This window comes from Salmo salar, chromosome 01, assembly GCF_965601325.2.
Source record: "Salmo salar chromosome 01, fSalSal1, whole genome shotgun sequence".
NCBI classification, from domain to species: domain Eukaryota; kingdom Metazoa; phylum Chordata; class Actinopteri; order Salmoniformes; family Salmonidae; genus Salmo; species Salmo salar.
In genome coordinates, this window is record NC_138291.1 from 26808486 (window position 1) to 26828132 (window position 19647).

At 41.2% G+C, this 19647-nt stretch overlaps 2 protein-coding genes across 2 annotated transcripts in view; one reads left to right on the forward strand and one right to left on the reverse strand.

Annotated features, from left to right (window-relative positions):
* Positions 1-2552, reverse strand: LOC106587544 (KATNB1-like protein 1). The gene is made up of 6 exons (XM_082956841.1): positions 2306-2552; positions 886-1146; positions 658-773; positions 536-583; positions 346-441; positions 1-265 (listed from the first exon to the last, which is right to left on the reverse strand). The coding sequence occupies exons 2-6, from the start codon at positions 970-972 to the stop codon at positions 247-249; spliced, it is 366 nt and encodes a 121-aa protein (XP_082812967.1). The 5' UTR covers positions 973-1146; positions 2306-2552; the 3' UTR covers positions 1-246.
* Positions 1948-19647, forward strand: part of acp7 (acid phosphatase 7, tartrate resistant (putative)) — a 26764-nt gene continuing 9064 nt past the window's right edge. The window contains exons 1-10 of the mRNA NM_001140103.1: positions 1948-1975; positions 3244-3387; positions 4785-4988; positions 5119-5301; positions 5487-5512; positions 6602-6699; positions 13976-14038; positions 14841-14955; positions 15176-15289; positions 15997-16063. Of these exons, the coding sequence (NP_001133575.1) occupies positions 3276-3387; positions 4785-4988; positions 5119-5301; positions 5487-5512; positions 6602-6699; positions 13976-14038; positions 14841-14955; positions 15176-15289; positions 15997-16063 (982 nt within the window). The 5' untranslated portion in view covers positions 1948-1975; positions 3244-3275. The remainder of the gene's footprint in view (positions 1976-3243; positions 3388-4784; positions 4989-5118; positions 5302-5486; positions 5513-6601; positions 6700-13975; positions 14039-14840; positions 14956-15175; positions 15290-15996; positions 16064-19647) is intronic.

Genomic DNA, 19647 nt, shown 5'->3' on the forward strand with positions numbered 1-19647 from the left:
ATTTTCTCTTGAACTATGTATAGTCTATCTACTAAACTCATGGACAATATGGACACAGACATAATAAATTAATACTGTATATGAATACATTTTTTTTTTTTAAGTTATTCAAGTATAAATTACCAAAGTTACGATAGATTGCCATATATATTCTGTTAAAACCTCCCCATCCATAGATTGAGCGTTAGTACCTCGACTTGTTGAGCGCTCTGGCCACCAATGTTTCAACACTGATTGTACCCATCGTTAACCAACTACCAGGTAGCTGCAAGACAACATGGGATCAGTTTGGTTGGATTGTCAAGAATTTGTAATGGATAGTGTGTCATTAACAGTGGTACTCACTCTTCATATGGACTAGTGAGGACCTTTTTCACTAGAGGGAAAAGGTCAACACAACAGCCAATGGAAACACTGGATGACTCTGACTCATCGGCAAGACTATCGGGTAAAGATTAGATAAATAATACATAAATGGCATTAAACTTAAATTGTAAACATTGTTTTTTACCAGGAAAAAACATTAGAAATGTACCTTTTTGTTATTACATACAAGTGTCTTTGATCCTGTAGGACAAAAGAGCTATGCTATTATAGAATCAAAACTTTGGACCAATAAAGCCTCAGATATTTCAATCTTGACAAGTTCTACTGTACCTTAAAAAATATGTAAGCAGTTCTCCAACATTTCTTCGCCACAGGGTCAAGGCTAGATTGAGTCTCAGATTTCTTCCAAAGAGCACCTCCGTCATTGTATTGTGGTCTTTTGACAACTGAAAAACAGCAGACCGGAGGTGGAATACATTCAAATATTTGTGACACCAAGCATATCACGATGATGAGACAATCAACCCTTAAGGCAAACAGACTACGGATATTTCACACCTCTGTGAAGTAGTCATTGTCTTTTGAACCAGCCTTGTCAGTCTTGTTAGCATGGGGGGCAGTGGGTGGAAACTCCCATGGGTCCATGTAGAAGATCTCTTACATGTTCTGCACACAGGCCATTTCATTTTCCTTGTTAACCACATCGTAAGTCCTCCCTGTGGCTCGCTGCTTCCTCCGAATGATAGTGAGATGGTGGGTCTCCCACTTACAGTACACGACACAACCCCCTTCAGTCTTGCAGGGTTGTTCCTTGAACATCTATGAAACAAAGACATGGTTGAATACTCAGACATACTAGATTCAATCATCAGTTATATGAAGCAAGGAAAAAAGGTATGAGGGTTGTCCCAGTACAAGATTTCATTAAAGTGGCAATCAGCAGTTGAACAATAACAAAGCCATCTCCCAGCCTCTGTATCAGTAGGAAAGCTGAAGGATGGGGCTGGAGAAATGTAAACACTCTCAAATTCATAGGCAGAGCTATGGCTCCATCTATGATATCAAAATTGTAGTTTTAACCATGTTTTGAGGCTATATAGTGTTTGTTTACAAACACTGGAGTAATACAATATTATATTTGGTTCTATTGGGGTACAACAGTTGAACTATGCTCATGAGGCAAAAAGTACACATTATTTTCAATCAATGTACATCAAAACTCCTCACACACACACAAAGCACTGTAAATGGCTCTGGGAATACCCACAGTGAGAGAGAAAGTACAGCTGTCTGTACAATAACGGATTGAAGGGCTGACGGCCGAGTGGGAACCTGAATCACACCACATCGAACATACACATACATTTAAAGCTAAATTATTCCTAGGTTTGTCTGTGGCCCTACATACACTATATAGGGAAAGCCGCAGTGTAATCATTACTCCAAACTGTTGTCTATTAGACAGGTTCAGCAAACAGTGAGGGAACTACCTGAATCTGTCCAACATAAACACACATTTTCGTTGCTAAACAGAACACTATGCAACTATTTGAAGTAATGATTACACACAAGCTGGGTAAACTGTTTTTACCCACAATTCTTCGCGCGCACATTGTTGTTATTTTGAATAATGACGTAGCCAGAAAAGGTGAGGGCAACTTCGTCTGTCTAGCTAATGTTTTTTGCGCATTTCAATTTATAGGAAGCGACTGTACACTTGCAATTATCACGATACATATCTGTCTTACAGTTATCAGCCAGTAAATCCAGCATTGCCGTTAGCATTTGCTGCTGTCTGCTAGTCGCGTTAGCTGTTAACAGCAGTAGCACAGCTGACAAAGAGCTGAGACAGCAGTAGAATGTGGAAGGATAGCTACAGATGATGAACACATATAACGTGGCTTGTACTAACACTTCCTCGAACTAACCTACTGTACTAGTTAGCTACCTTGCTAATGCTGCAATCACCTAACGTTACCTGTCAGTGTTGATGGACTTTCTAAGAAGTCATATTAAGAAGTCATGTATTCCGATCTAATGAGGCCGGTTTTGCTATCCTTTTCAGCTTGGTTTCTTAACCCAAACGAAGCCCCGGTTCCTTTCCTGAACTGTGACCAGAGACTTTGTTGGGGATTCATTAACCTCGTCCCCAGGTTCAAATTGCCGAGAGAGTCGGCTGGTGGACGTTATTGGGATTCATAAATGCGCTAAATGTACAATAGGCATACTGGATTATTCTTGTCTACCCCCTAGTGTTCAACGTGCTTAGTGTATTCGATTTCAAAATATAAATCTTAATTGCTTTAAATACAGAATGAATAATCTATTATCTTGTTCTCATAGTAGATTGGATCTTTCACTGCTCACTCTAAAATACTATTTTAAAAGAGAATCATGGTTCACGTTTTTAATAACATGTTAAGGCATGTATAATTTTATGGAGGAGGCAATCATAAAGTGATACAGTTGTCATCAGTTAGAAAGCCAATGCAAGAACAGATTAACTCAAATCGAATGACTTGTCCTTTAAATGAGCACACATCAACAATCACAAACAACATCAACTGCTTTTATTGACTCATCATGCCTTGCCACACTGCATTTGCTGACTTCACAGGTTTGGCTGCTGTTTCATCAGTTTGGTCAACTGATTCTGATTTCCTCATCAGAGACACACCGACTGACTGGCTGACTGGGCACAGTTTTCTGTAGCCTAATTGAGACCATTTGTATCCTGAAAGGCTGGGTTTCATTTAAGGGAAGCAGCATCTATTGAGTTTAACTAGCCTACATGTTTTTTATGACATCATGTGACATTGTATGAGAGGGCAACAAAAGTCATGGGACTGCAGACACAGCAGTATATTACCGGTATCCACTTCCTACTGTGTGAATTCACCTCTCCTTTCCCCTCAGGACTGTGCAGAAGTAGACCAGACAGAGCAAAAATGGTGTCTGTTGTTGGTGCTGTGTTCGTTGCGTTGAGCTTGGCACCCCTGCTAGTGCTTAGTGTTCCTCCCATTGGGACTCAGCCTGAGCAGGTGCACATTTCCTATGCAGGTAGGTCTTTGATCTGTTTCCATTCATCTTTAATATAAAAATCTCTATATATGTCCAGGCTTTAACCTGGGGGGCGGTGTATGAATGTGGTACGTAGACACGCAAGCAACTGCGGCCCCTCATGATGAATTCTGATTTTTTTGTGTCCCCCACACAAAGTTGCTCATTCCTGGTCTAAAGGCTTGTTCTGTCGACATCTTCGAGTCATGGTCCATTCAGATCAAATGATCAAGAGAGCGGAGAGTGAAGGGCAGTGCCTGTTGCGCACCACATCTGAGCAGAAGCTATTTAACCATAAACGTAATTGTTTAAAACCTGGACGTTTTATGCCATTTTATGAAACATGTCTTACCTTGTTTCAAAGTAGCCTAGTCTAACCAAAATACGACCATAGAAATGTTGAGAAAATTACTTTATAAACACTTAATATGCCATTGAAACCAGCATTTTTCTCAAGTTCTGTTGGTTTTCAAATCAACTTTATTTTATTGTCCAGCAGTCAAAGGCATAATCCTAGTGATGTTAGTAACCCTGCCTGGTTGATGCATCTTTAGATCTCCCCTCTTTCTTAATTTTGTACTGATATTTTAATCTAATCTAAAGTGCTTGTGCGCGTGGGACGCTTCTGAGAACAGTGTTTTCCCACTAACTGCATTTTGGAACGTTCGCAAGTAACTTAAAGCCATGTGCGCATTTTTGAGCTTGTAATATGAAGAAATAAAACTTTATCAACATTTTAAGCTAAACGGTCTAATCTGTTGCATCAGCCTCATTACTTAAAAATAAATAAAACATGTAATCTGCTGCGATTGTATGAATTTTGCATCTGTCATCCCAGAACTGTCCCAGAGTCTGTTTTGAACTGCAGACATATATTTGATCATCCCAGGGACAACGGGACACCCTTAATTTTGAGCCCTGGAGATAATTATTTTATAAAGATATAAAAACTTTTTGGTTGTAATTGTAATGTTGCAATATTTTACCAAGGGTGGCCAACCATCCTCCAGGAGACCCTTAAAGGGGCAGTGTTGTATTTTGAGGTTTGAATTTGCAAAGAAGCCAATAGGCAGAGTGTAGCCTTAATTTTTGTCTGATTCTCTATGGTAAAAAAGATAGTAATTCATTTTATTTTGTAAAGTGGTTCCTTACATCATACAATGATGTAAAAATGGTGTTAGACTTTTTTTGAGGGGGGACAAGTGACTTGAGCTTTTGAACAAGTGGTAAAAAAATGTAATGTCAAGCCCTGTGAGCTATTGAACAATCAGCCTTTTGAGCGAGTTTCTCCCAGCTTACTTAAGTGGATCAATAAGTATCCAGGGCAGTAACTCTCTCCAGGTGGGCAAGGTGAGCAGCCTGATCTGGCTGGATAACTATGGGGCTTTTCTCCCCAGGGTTCCCTGGCTCTATGCAGATCACCTGGACCACATTCAATGAGACGGAGGAGAGCACCGTGGAGTACGGCCTGTGGGGCGGACGGCTGTTTGAGCTGACAGCCAAGGGCAAAGCTACTCTGTTTGTGGATGGAGGATCAGAGGGGAGGAAGATGTACATCCACAGGGTCACTCTCATTGATCTGAGACCTGCTTCTGCTTATGGTAGGTTTCCATGTTAGTAGAACTAGCATTATGTATTTAGGCTATGTCTGTTGCCAGTCACATTCGGTCTATGGCCTGTCATCATCATAATATTTATAGGGGAGTGATTTCTTCCCTGTGTTGACTGCAGTATACCACTGTGGCAGTGAGGCTGGCTGGAGTGATGTGTTCTCCTTTACTGCTCTGAATGAGAGCACTAGCTGGAGTCCCAGGTTTGCCATCTATGGGGACATGGGCAATGAGAACCCTCAGTCTCTGGCCAGACTGCAAAAGGAGACCCAGGTCGGGATGTATGATGTCATCCTACACGTTGGTAAGTGGTTAAACTCCCAACTGATTGTCTTAAGTGAATAACCTTATCAATGTTGACAATTGTTGATCCTAACTACATAATAACTTGAATCACAGTGGTATAACATTGTGTTTTACTTTGGGTGTAACATGGAGCACACTTTGGAGAGGGGATGCATGACCAATATGTGGTTTTGTGTTTTCTAGGGGACTTTGCATATGACATGCATGAGGTAAAATATCTACATATTTTTGCTTCCTGCACACACACACGTTACAATGTCCATCGCTGGTCAGCTGGTAGAATGATACACATATCATTTATGTTAAGGACTTTTTCATGAGATTTTCATGAAGTTAAACTATGGGCATAAGGGGGCACACTCAACGTTTATGGTACCATCAGGGTAAGATATGAGAGTGTGTTATGTCATCATGAGCCTAGTCCTCTTAAGCCCATCTGGGTGTCTGGCTAGATCCATGATGACAGATGAGATAGAGCTACTCTAACCCTGCTCAGTCTTACTCCTAGCGTCCCATTACTATTCATCAACAGATCATGCCTGGGCCAGGGTTAAGACACGCTGCTGTAATGAGCTGCATAGCTGTGAAATGCCTTGATCCTGTGCTGAAAGACTGGAATTAGGGGCGTAACACTGAAGTAACCCATGAAGTACAACAGCAGGGCTCTATTCAGCCGAGACAACTAGCTAATGTAGACAGAGGCCATGTTTCCCCAAACCTAACTGGCCAGTCTCACAGTGCCCTTCATAAATACTATGACATCTATTAATCACCAATGGCATACATCAGCTGCTGCCGTTTCCCTAAAATTAAATAGCAATGTTGGTTATGTTGTTCCTTTCATACTTTTCTCAAATATGGAGACAAATGCTGGACATTATGAGCAGACAACCATAAAAATTAATCGCCGCAATTCATGCTGAGTTTGAGCTGGAATGTCTAACTCTGTTCCGCGGCTTCCTTGATATTATAAATAGAAATTCTTTCTGAAAGCTCATTAAGGGCAATGGCAACTGAAAGGCAGAAGATTACCATGCCATCCACCACAGTGTGTTCATAAGCTCAATTGCCACCATTAGAATAGTTGTGAAATCAATGGTTCTAGTTTCATTGGGGTTTTGTTTGGTATGCAAATGGCACATTCCTGAAGCTGTCTGGAAAATTGATTTAAAGTACTTTGGCTTTAGCTCGTTTAATGTGCTTTTTAGTTTTATCCTGTCAGCCTTATTATATCAGGTTTAATTACAACTGAAACTGTGTGTTATGCTATGGTAAATTACTAAATCTAATTGTTTCAGGACAACGGCAGGATTGGAGATGAGTTCATGCGTCAGATCCAGTCCATAGCTGCCTACGTGCCCTATATGACCTGTCCTGGGAACCACGAGGCTGAATAGTGAGTAGGACCTTATCATGACCCCCTTTACTTATTTACTTACTCCTCTCTCTCTCTGCTTGTCTGTCATGAGTAGAACCTTATGACCCCCTTTAATTATTTACTTCTCTCTGTTTCTCTCTCTTTCGCACCCACGCACACGCGCACGCACACGCACACACACACACGCACACACACACACACACGCACACACACACACACACACACACACACACACACACACACACACACACACACACATGCACCAGTCATTTAGTTTTAAACTGATGATTAAAACTGACAGTGTTATGAACAGTTTCTAATCTTCAGTGAGTCAACATGGTAGCAGTCGACTTATTTTCTGCTCACCATTAGCCAATGTTTTCTGCTCCTGGTACATATTTTGGTGTGTTCTGTACAGGTCACATCTAATCAATGCTATTATTAAAGGGTTTGGGAAAAATAGTCGGTACATGCTGTATTTCATATTGTTGAGACAGACGGCCAGACCTCCCCAGACTTGATATCCATAATGTGCTACTGTACTGTACTGTGAGGCAAGGGTAGAAGCTCCGAAAAACAACTTTTTGGTCAGAGTGGAACAACCACAGCTTTTCACTATAGAAAACACTTTGGTCAACTCCGCTGTGCCATTGGAACAGATGGGAACTATTTCAGCTTCTAAGGTCTGGAGGTGTTTCAAGAACTACCGATAACTAAACAAGTAAACCTTGTCCAAAATAAACACTGACTGAGATATCAGTTTCCTATCTTGCATCTAGGCCAACAGAAACTACTGACAGAAACTCACTGAAATGTTGTTTTTTGTTTATTTACCACACAATGACTCTCAGACAAAGTCTACTGGTCTGTAATGTTGTTTCTGTGCAGTTCACAAAAAACTGGCTACTTTATATTATTGACCAAGTTTAGTTTAAATACTCCACTCTCATCATGCTCAGTACAACCCTGTCCTTGATGGACAACCTTGATGCCCCCTGGTTATTGGGGTGAATACCAGAGCTTTAGTCCTGGGGATCTTGGTCTAGGCTATCAGCTCAGTGAGAGGGCTGCATAAAAAGGGCAAGGATTTACAGGCTCAGCCATTTAGTGTCATATCCTGTACTGTGTGTGCGTGTCTGTTTCAAATACAATTGTAGTTGTCACGTGCTTCGTAAACAACAGGTGTAGACTAACAGTGAAATGCATACTTACAGGTCCTTTTCCGACAATGCAGAGATAAAGATAATACAGTACCAGTCAAAAGTTTGGACACACCTGCTCATTACAGGGTTTTTCTTCATTGTAGAATAATAGTGAAGACATCAAAACTATGAAATAACACATGGAATCATGTAGTAACCAAAAGTGTTAAACAAATCAAAATATATTTCATATTTTAAATTCTTCAAAGTATGAATGAAAAAAGGAAACCGCACACTGTTCTTGATAGTATCACTGATATTTAATAAGCTCTGACGAAGGCCGTTAGGCCGATACGTAAGCTTATTAAATATCAGTGATACTATCAAGAACAGTGTGCGGTTTCCTTTTTTCATTCATCCTGTTTCAACTGTTGCCATGCACCTGTAACAAGATTGCTCAGATGTGCGAGTGCCTTTTGAAAATTCTTCAAAGTAGCCACCCTTTGCCTGGATGAGAGCTTTGCACACTCTTGGCATTCTCTCAACCAGCTTCATGAGGTAGTCATCTGGAATGCATTTCAATGAACAGGTGTGCCTTGTTAAATAGTGGAATTCCTTTCCTTAAAGAGTTTGAGTCAATCAGTTGTGTTGTGACAAGATAGGGGTGGTATACAGAAGATAGTCCTATTTGATAAAATTCCAAGTTCATATTCGTGCAAGAACAGCTAAACTAAGCAAAGAGAAATGACTGTCCATCATTACTTGAAGACATGAAGGTCAGTAAATTTGGAAAATTGAAAGTTTCTTCAAGTGCAGTTGCAAAAACCATCAAGTGCTATGATAAAACTGGCTCTCATGAGGACCGCCACAGGAAAGGAAGACCCAGAGTTACCTCTGCTGCAGAGGATAAGTTCATTAGAGTTACCAGTCCAAATAAATGCTTCACAGAGTTCATGTAACAGACACATCTCAACATCAACTGTTCAGAGGAGACTGCGTGAATCAGGCCTTCATGGTCGAATTGCTGCAAAGAAACCATTACTAAAGGACACCAATAGTAAGAAGAGACTTGCTTAGGCCAAGAAGCACGAGTAATGGACATTAGACCGGTGGAAATCTGTCCTTTGGTCTGATGAAATAAAGAAAAACCCTTGAATGAGGAGGTGTGTCCAAACTTTTGACTGGTACTGCATATATGTATGTACTGTGTGTAACATGATGAATAAATACACAGTGAATAGCGAATAACAATGACGAGTAAAAATAACATGGCTACATACAGGAAGTACCAGTACAGAGTCGATGTGCAGACAATGTGCTTTCAGGTGTGAGTGTGTTAGCATGAGGAAGTGATTGAATGTAAAACATCTACATTAATCATGCAGCATAATGATTATGCTTGTTGTATTCCCAGGCCAGGCCTGGTCTTCTCTTCCCTGGTGGAATGTGCCTAGTCTGCCTACTGCCTGGCCTACTTTAAGGAGCTGCTAACAGTAGCCTGTTTTTCTTGGCCTTGTCACCTGACATCAGAACCTGATATCAAAAAGCAGCACCCTCCAACCTTGGATAACATAGTCTAAAGCCTACCGCCCCCCTCAATCAGATAACCCTGTTTTGTTCAGTGGCGCTTGTCAGAACCAATCAAATTATTTATTATTTAAATATTGAAAGTGCGTGGGCTACGGAGAGAAACAAAATGGTGCAGTTTCAGGCCATGTTGCGGAAAGTGATGCGGGCGCTGGCGATGGGGGTGTGTGCTAGTGGGTTTGGACAGTGTGTGATGTAGATGATGTTTGTATGATGTGTATGTTTTCTATTGTTTAGATAAAAAATATATAATATTTAAGAACCAAGATTTTCAGCAGGTTGCTTCTGCTTTTTTATTTATATTTTCTTACCCCAGTAAAAGCAGGGGTGAAAGTAGATGTCATTTATTCCCTGTACGGGATCTACTAAGCACGTGCAAACTTTTTTTTTTATGGGCCTAATCATAGAATTACATATAGAGTCTCTGTGGGCCTAGTAGTAAAGATTTGTCATTTAACTTAACAAAAAAGTATTACCTTTTTAATGTGGCATAAACACAACCAGTCAGGATGTTTTCATCTGATTGTCGAATAATCAAAGGCTCATGTAGGGTACCTGCGCACGTTCTCACACTCACAAATTAATTCCAGCTATTTGCACCTGCCATTTGATGAATGTAAAGCAAATTTCAGTGATTTATCATTATGCCTCCATTTTTTGACTGAATTGATGAGTCTACTGCTGTCTGCGTGCGTCAGTCTCGGCCATTCATCTCTGCCTTGGAAAAATGTCAGTGTTCTCCTCAAACCACACAGCATTGGAGTGTTTACTGTATACCACCCGTTTTCAAGTCATTTCGCTCATTTTTCATGCAGCTGACATCAAGATAAATAATGTTGTTAAAGCCTACAGTTTTTTACATTTTATTTTAATTATTGTAATGGGCTCATATTTTATCGGTACACCGTACCCCCACTATTTATTTAGCCAGGACTCCGTACGGGACCGTACTGGTTTACTTTCACCCCTGATAAAAGCAATTGAGCCGGGCTGACCACGAGACCTCAGCATTCCAGCTGCATGAGGCCAGCATGTCCACATGAGACGCCAAGGCCCCAGTCAAGAGCGCCTTTGTTCCCCCGCACACTCTATAGTTCAATGGCCCATCTGAGGCAATAGGAAGTGACTGTTGCCATTTCAAACAATGTGCCATGACGTGAGTTGATGTTCAGACAGCAATTGTTCCTTTAAGGTTTCAAAAAGCCAGGATTAGGTTGGCATCTTGTAGCACAGACTCATCAGTGAAATGAAAGGGCTGATCTGATTTGTTAGTATGTGTCGTTTCTAAACAGTTTACATGCGGGGGAAGTCCTGTTGATTAGGATTATGAATCAGTTCATCCACATTGAATTTGACAAGGTTTAAGTGAAAGATTTCCCTTCAAATTTGTATTTGTACACAAGGGAAACAGCCTGTCTAGTTACAAACTATGACTGATTGTTTTTGTCACATGCGCCGAATACAACAGGTGTAGACCTTACAGTGAAATGCTTACTTACATGGGGGGGGGGGGCGCACCGGTGTCGAGGTAATTGAGGTAATAATGTACATGTAGGTAGAGCTATTAAAGTGACTGCATAGATAATAACAGAGAGTAGCAGCAGCGTAGAAGAGGGTGGGGGAAATGCCGGGACACAATGTAAATGAATGACACAAATAAGCATTTTCAATTGAGCTGATCAGATGTTCCACTGTGTAGAGGAGAAAAAAAGAAACACTTCTGAGCGTCTGTTTTAGGAAGTTGTAATAATTCCCCTTTAGACATGCACATATATCATTCAGTATAACAAAACAAGTCCATATATTATTGGACCAAATAGAAGGGCTTTTATTACCCCTGTTCTATTTCCATTGTCCAGGGTCTCCTAAAATGTATATTGTTTTATGTATGAGGTAAGAGGTGTCCGCCCATAAGGAGACCTTGCGTCTCGTGTCCATCCAACAAACAGTCAGCAGCTTCCCTGCCTAGCCACCACAAGATGGGGGCATTAACCCATGACTTTGCTCCAGACTAAGTAGCTTTGACTCAGACGTGCTGCTGCTCACAGCGTCTCCCAGTTCAGCATACTGCTGGACATACTGTGGCTTCCTTTCTCAACCACCCAGAATGGTTTGGGATTAAATATGTTACAGCATGAAACGGATTATGTCAGAATCTCTGTTGCAAATGGTGGACTGGTCAATTGTAACAGACCGTTCAATTATTGAGTTATTATCGTAGCTTTGAATTTGACCATGTAATCTTGACCCCAAGGTCAATTTATCCCATTAACTAGAGATTCTCTATGATCCTGATCTTTCCTTTTAATCTCTGACCAGAACTGTCTCTGGTTACCTAACGTTGCATTAACCCTGTCATCTGACCTCCAGCATCCATACTCTCTCAGGTGGGCCGCTCTGTCCCTGTCTGCCTCTTACATAAGCCAGGAGAGCTATCAGACTCCCCCATCACTTCACCACATACCTTACTGGGTCGTTCCACCAATTCGGTGGCTTTTAGGAAGTGTAAATTGGTTTTAAAAAAACTTTGGATTTCACCTAATTTTAACATCCTGTCATAAAGAGCATATATTCAACTTAATAAAAAACATGTTTTCCCATCTCAAGAGGTTAAATAAAAAAAGGACTATTAAGTGACAAATAAAGTAACATGGTTGACCGTAACATGATTGACCGTAACAGGGTTGACCGTAACAGGGTTGACGATTTCATCTTAAATCAGCCATATGTGTGCAACCGGGATGGGCATTTTAATGCAAGTTTCACCAAAAAAATGAAATTGTTAAAACATTTCTAGCCTGTCTATGGGTAACAGGGTTAATGTGTTATGCTTGACCCACTCAGTTTTCCACCACAAAACACCAGTAAATTGCCAAAAAAGTTATATGCTTTTACACTATGATTTGACTACATGTTCAATGTTTATTTTTATTCAAACGAGAGTTCAGTTCACGTAACAGGGTTGACCTTAAAATGAGGGACAGATGTAAATGAATCACTAATCACAATAAATAAATAATCATCTTCAGAAATGACTTTGTCAAAGCATCAAAGTAACAAGGGCTTTACAATGGTGAAAATAGGGAGAAATGCTGGGGTTACGTGGGTTAAAATCTTCCTAGAAGTTAGTGTTGACGGAGGGAAATAAAAAACACTTTGGCAAGTCTTTATTCATATAACAAAAAACTAATTTATTTTATTCTCCATGCAGTCTATATTAAAGGGCACTTTATTTAATATACTTTAACAGGCTTTTGAAATGAAATATTGGTGCACAATTTCTACTTAAAATATCAAAGGGATGCAAAAGACAGTAATTTTATGGAATGACCCTACTGCTTTAACTGGAAGGAAGATTGGCTCCCAGTTTTATTGGTGAAATTAAAATCTGTAAACCTCTAAAGACAGCTAGCTCTTGGCTTGGCCTGCCGTCGTTAGTGACCATCTTCCTAGAAAGCCTTTTCCTTTTTGCATGCCGCTTGTTAACACAGGTTTGGCCAATTGAAATATTTAGGAAATGGCACGTGTTTGGGTGGGTGGATAGCACGCCTGCTACTGGTGCTCTCCAAGGCACAAGTCTCGGTTTGGGTCTCATTAGGGGAACTGGTTCGGTCTGTGTGTGTCCCGATCTGGTGGTTCTGGCACTATAATATTGATAAATGACCAGCGGTAGGGGTGGTGCCGTTGTAGGAAATACCATCTGGTTGTATCCTATCCTGTCTGTAGAGGTGACCACTTACAGACCTTGGCTGTAGCAGTGGACTAGTGTAATAAATGGCTGTATTCCATGCAGGTTTAAAGCAGATGCTTTACTTCTGTAGTCAAAGTTGGCTAGATAGGTCATCTCCATGAGGAATGTGACTCAAAGCTATTGTGAGTATGGGATTGGTGGGTGGGAGAGGTAACGACCACAATTGTCTAGCAAATGCAAAAAATGGCAGTGTCATTGTGTAATGAATCTTTCTGTAGTATGTATTCTGAATAGCTGTCTAAGATTAGCCTTGTTTATGTCACAAAGTGCAAATGAACAGGTTCTAAGATCTGGGTTGAGCAGGTGGTGTGAAAGACCAGACAAATGTGGTTGTTTGATTCCAGTTTAACTTTGTCAATGCATGGTTTTACAAAAATACACTTTAGGTTTCCAATATACTTCAAGTTCAATTTATTTCAGTTCAGATTCAAGTCATTTAGCCAAATAAATGATCCACTTTTTGTTCGAACCAATGCAAAGTAATAATTTCAGTCAATTACACAAACCTAATAAACAGAAAGCGACCCAGTCCCAAGGCACGTGTCCAGGTTTCTTCAAGTTCCTGTGGGCAGCTGCCTGGAAGCAAAATATGAGTTTTTTAAAGGGAAAACAATCAACCAATGCCAATGCCAGCTTGGTGAAAATTAAAACCAATTCGTCACACCTGTGACATTTACGAGTACTGACAAGGGAACCACATGATGATAGAACTAAGGTTTCTGGCACTAAATATCTCACCTGAGGTATTTAAGGCACCTAGATGGAACACTACAGTCCATGCATCTCATTAGCCGAACCCGTTCTGTTTTCACAGCAACTTCTCTAACTACAGGAACCGCTTCAGCATGCCAGGACAGACTGAGAGTTTATGGTACAGGTAAGGGAGCATCTACCACACGCACTTACCCTCTACTGTATAGAAGTGGTCATTGATGAAAGTAAACTCACCCCCAAATGATTTGGCCGAAGAGAGGGGAGCTCTAACTAGCATCCCCTATGGAACACTTTGGTTCAATCTGAGTGAAGGGGCCGACGGCACAAAGGAGCCGTACATCCGATCTGTGGCAGGCTCATAACACACAGGCCATTCTCTGAGGCAGTAAGATAATACCTCCGATACCACAGGCCTGCCCCTCACTCCCTTGGCTCAGGCTAAAGAAGGGATGAGGCCCCTTCTTTCCAGCACCTGCACAGCACGCAGGACTGGGGTGATGCCTGAGGAGACAGACATGGACATGAGGGACACACAAATGTTGCTAAGGATCCGCAAAAGACTATGGCTACGCCGACCCGCAAGCCACTGCGGCCCCCCTTGATGAGCTCAGATTCTTTGTCCCCCACCCCGATTAAAGTTGGAATCATAGGGCTCTCACGGTCACTACCCACATCCCTTCCATTGGAAAACAAGATAGCTAGTAATGTTTGAGAGATTGTACCGTAAAATAGCAGTGATGACACAGCACTATTTTCTTTGTTTGTGCAATGTATCAAAAGGTAATATGCATGCCATGTAGCCTATTACATAATGCAAGTTAGTTAAATTTGCATCTTTCACGCGCTCCTTTGCAAATGTTCCTTTGGGGAAAGTCTTTCACTATAGACTAAGTATGTGTCCCTATCAGTAGTTCGTTTACGTTGGATGGTCAAGGCTGTTGATCATTTGTATGCTCTGTCCACAGCTGGAATGTAGGATCAGCCCATATCATTTCTCTCTCCACTGAGATCTACTTCTTTCTTGATTATGGTGTGGACCTCATCTTCAAACAGTACGAGTGGCTTAAAAAGGACCTTGAGGTAAAGTACTTCATTTACAGTCCCAGAATTAGTGAAGCCATTTGTCGCATCTCTGGACAACTGAACCTGGTAGTGACAGTAATGCTCTTTTTAGTAGTATTTCTTGAGTAATAAACTTTGGTATCCTAAAGAGTACAAACACACACATGTGCGCCCACACACACGTGCATGTGCACACACACAGCGATGTGACTCATTCTCTTGTCTGATCCTCTCTCAGGAGGCCAACAAGCCAGAGAACCGAGCAGAGCGCCCCTGGATCATCACTATGGGACACAGACCCATGTACTGCTCTAACAACGACAAAGACGACTGCACCCAGTTTGAGAGCTATGTATGTACGGCACAAAACACCTCACTGATTAGAAAGAGAGGGGGGTCAATTACATGGATGGATGGATTATACCCTCTGTATTAGTTGTGAAATTGAATGGTATTCTTGGATTTAAGAATGAATTAATGTACAATTTGCTTTCAGCAAGTGAACTTCCGTAGCAACTAGTGTTAATATGTACAGGGGTTTTAGAGTCTCTGACCAAATCTGAGCAACTGGCTGACATCCCCTGTACTGATCATAAGTGAAGTTTTACAAGCAGAAGTAACTCCCTGCTCCCCCTCAGTGCAACTATTTACTCATTACATGTTGATTGCTGTTATTTTCTGACCAAGTAGGCTCTATCACTCTGTTAATACGCTTTATAACACTTGGCCCTGATTTACTTGACATAGCATTGATAGATATGTGAAGAACAGCTAGGCTGTGTCCCAGAGAACTATTCTATGTTAAATAAAAACATTTACAGGATTTGTTTTCTGCGCCGTTGCTGGAGACATTAATTGCTGTGTCTGACTAAAACTGTCAACGTCTGAGGCATCTGGCTAGTCTACATTAGCCCTGAAGCACAGTTTCCATTCAGACCTGTTGCATTCAGAACTTGGCATGGGTAAGGAGTGACAGCCTGGCATGGACATGAGGGTGATATCCGATGACGTTTCTGATCCTAATCCCAGCATGCTCTGTCTGTCTCTGCTCTGTTTCAGGTCCGCCTCGGACGGAATGACACAAAACCGCCAGCGCCAGGTCTGGAGGATCTATTGTATCTATACGGTATGGTCTCCATTTTACACAACAGAACTGTGCTCTAATAGTTGTTACCGTCACAAATCTGTCCTCTAAAACAGACTAACGTCCCAGCACTCGGCTTGAACAGAGTAATCCAAAAACGTTTCCTTTATTACAACAGCAGACCATTATCCAAATGTTTTTCAATGTTACATTTCTCTCGCATGTTGGTTGTGTTTCTTGAGTGGAACCCTTATATTTAGTGCTCTTTGAATAGCAAACGTGAGTAAATATGTAAAACATGTGAGGTATGTTCTATGGGGTTCATTAATTAAAATGGTCATAATGCACCTTTTCATGGCTACATTGCATAATACAATGAAAAGCCCTGAGGATCCCGCAGTTGCGCTTAGTCCTTTGTGTTGCTGTCCATAGTCTTTGTAGATAGGCTTGGGCGGTATCCAGATTTTCATACCGTTTCTGTACCATAGTGAAGTATACGGTATTACTGAATGTGCACACAAGGGGTGCTATTTAAAAATATATACAGTACCAGTCAAAAGTTTGGGCACCTAAGGGTTTTTCTTTATTTCTCCTATTTTCTACATTGTAGAATAATAGTGAAGACATCAAAACTATGAAATAACACATATGGAATCATGTAGTAACCAAAAAAGTGTTAAACAAATCAAAATATATTTGAGATTCTTGAAAGTAGCCACCCTTTGCCTTGATGACAGCTTCCCACACTCTTGGTATTCTCTCAACTAGCTTCATGAGAGTGTCACCTGGAATGCATTTAAATTAACAGGTGTGCCTTGTTAAAAGTTCATTTGTGGAATTTCTTTGAGCCAATCAGTTGTATTGTGACAAGGTAGGGTTGGTATACAGAAGATAGCCCTATTTGGTAAAAGACCAAAAACAGCTCAAATAAGCAAAGAGAAATGACAGTCCATCATTACTTTAAAACATGGTCAGTCAATCCAGACAATTTCAAGAACTTTGAACATTTCTTCAAGTGCATTCGCAAAATCCATCAATCTATGATAAAACTGGCTCTCATGACGACCGCCACAGGAAAGTTACCTCTGCTGCAGAGGATAAGTTCATTAGTTAGCTGCACCTCAACTTGCAGCCCAAATAAATGCTTCACAGAGTTCAAGTAAGAAACATCTCGACTTCAACTGTTCAGTGACTCAGGCCTTCACGTTTGAATTGCTGCAAAGAAACCACTACTAAAGGACACCAATAAGAAGAGACTTGCTTTGGCAAAGAAACACAAGCAATGGAGATTAGACAGGTGGAAATCTATCCTTTGGAGATGTATTGGTGTGGGGGTGCTTTGCTGGTGACACTGTCTGTGATTTTAAATAGCATTCAAGGCACACTTAACCAGCATGGCTAGCACAGCGATACACCATCCCATCTGGTTTGCTCTTAGTGGGACTATCATTTGTTTTTAAACCGGACAATGACCCAACACGTCTCCGGGCTGTGTAAGGGCTATTTGACTAAGGAGAGATTTAGTGTGCATCAGATGACCTGGCCCCCACAATCACCCAACCTCTATCCAATTTAGATGGCTTGGGATGAGTTGGACCGCAGAGTGAAGGAAAAGCAGCCAACAAGTGCTCGGCATATGTGGGAACTCCTTCAAGACTGTTGGAAAAGCATTCCAGGTGAAGTTGGTTGAGAGAATGCAAGGAGTGTGCAAAGCTGTCATCAGGGCAAAGGGTGGCTACTTTGAAGAATCTCAAATATAAAATATATTTTGATTTAACACTTTAGTTATTACATGATTCCATATGTGTTATTTCATAGTAGAACAATAGTAAAGTCATAAACTATGTCGAAAATAGTAAAACTAAAGAAACCCTTGAATGAGTAGGTGTGTCCAAACTTTTGACTGGTACTGTGTGTGTGTGTATTATTGGATAAGTATTCAACCCTGTGAGTCAATGCATGTTAGAATCACCATTGGCAGTGATTGCTGCTGTGAGTCTTTCTGGGCAAGTATCTAAGAGTTTTCCATACCTGGATTGTTCAACATTTGCTTTTTTATGCTTCATGCTCTGTTAAATTGATTGTTGAAAAAATGGAGCTGGAAGAAATGGCAGTAGTTTTACGGGTGCCCAACCAATTGTGCTATTATGTGTTTTTTTCTCTCGTTATTTGTAAATTATTTTGTACAGAATTTTTCTGCCACCGTATCTTTCGGCAAAAAATAGCTTCTGGATGTCAGGACAGGGATCACTCACCTCGGATTAGACACTCACCTCGGATCAGGACATACTCCGAACACCCGACAAGGCCAACATCCCAGTTATTGGCAAGAGGAAGAGACGCAGGTACAGAGGACACAGAGTGGGGTGCCTCGTAAGGATCCGCAGAAGGCGAGTGGGAAAGCTGCCGTTACTGTCATTATTACTCGCCAACGTGCAATCATTGGACAATAAATTAGACGAAGTACGATCACGAATATCCTACCAACGGGACATCAAAAACTGTAACATCTTATGTTTCACAGAATCGTGGCTGAATGATGACATGGCTATTCAGCTAGCGGGATATACGCTGCACCGGCCAGATAGAACAGCACACTCCGGTAAGACGAGGGGGGTCTGTGCATATTTGTAAACAACAGCTGGTGCACGAAATCTAAGGAAGTCTCAAGATTTTGCTCACCTGAAGTAGAGTATCTTACGATCAACTGCAGACAAGACTATTTGCCAAGAGAGTTCTCATCTATACTTTTAGTGGCTGTTTATTTACCACCACAGACGGATGCTGGCACTAAGACCGCACTCAGTCAGCTGTATAAGGAAATAAGCAAACAGGAAACCACTCACCCAGAGGTGGCTCTCCTAGTGGCCGGAGACATTAATGCAGGGAAACTTAAATCAGTTCTACCTAATTTCTATCAGCATGTTAAATATGCAACCAGAGGGGGAAAAATTCTAGATCACCTGTACTCCACACACAGAGACGCGTACAAAGCTCGCCCTCCATTTGGTAAATCTAACCACAATTCTATCCTCCTGATTCCTGCTTACAAGCAGCAAGCAAAAAATTAAAGCAGGAAGCACCAGTGACTCGGTCTATAAAAAAGTGGTCAGATGAAGCAGATGCTAAACTACAGGACTGTTTTGCTAGCACAGACTGGAACATGTTCTGGGATTCTTCCGATGCCATTGAGGAGTACACCACATCAGTCACTGGATTTATCAATAAGCGCATCTAGGACGTCCCCCCCACTGTGACTGTACGTACATACCCCAACCAGAAGCCATGGATTACAGGCAACATCCGCACTGAGCTAAAGGGTAGAGCTGCTGCTTTCAAGGTGTGGGACTCTAACCCGGAAGCTTATAAGAAATCCCGCTATGCCCTCCAACGAACCATCAAACAGGCAAAACGCCAATACAGGACTAAGATCAAATCGTACTACACCGGCTCTGACGCTTGTCTTACAGTGGGGTAAAAAGTATTTGATCCCCTGCTGATTTTGTACGTTTGCCCACTGACAAAGAAAGGATCAGTCTATCATTTTAATGGTAGGTTTATTTGAACAGTGAGAGACAGAATAACAACAAAAATATCCAGAAAAACGCATGTCAAAAATTTTATAA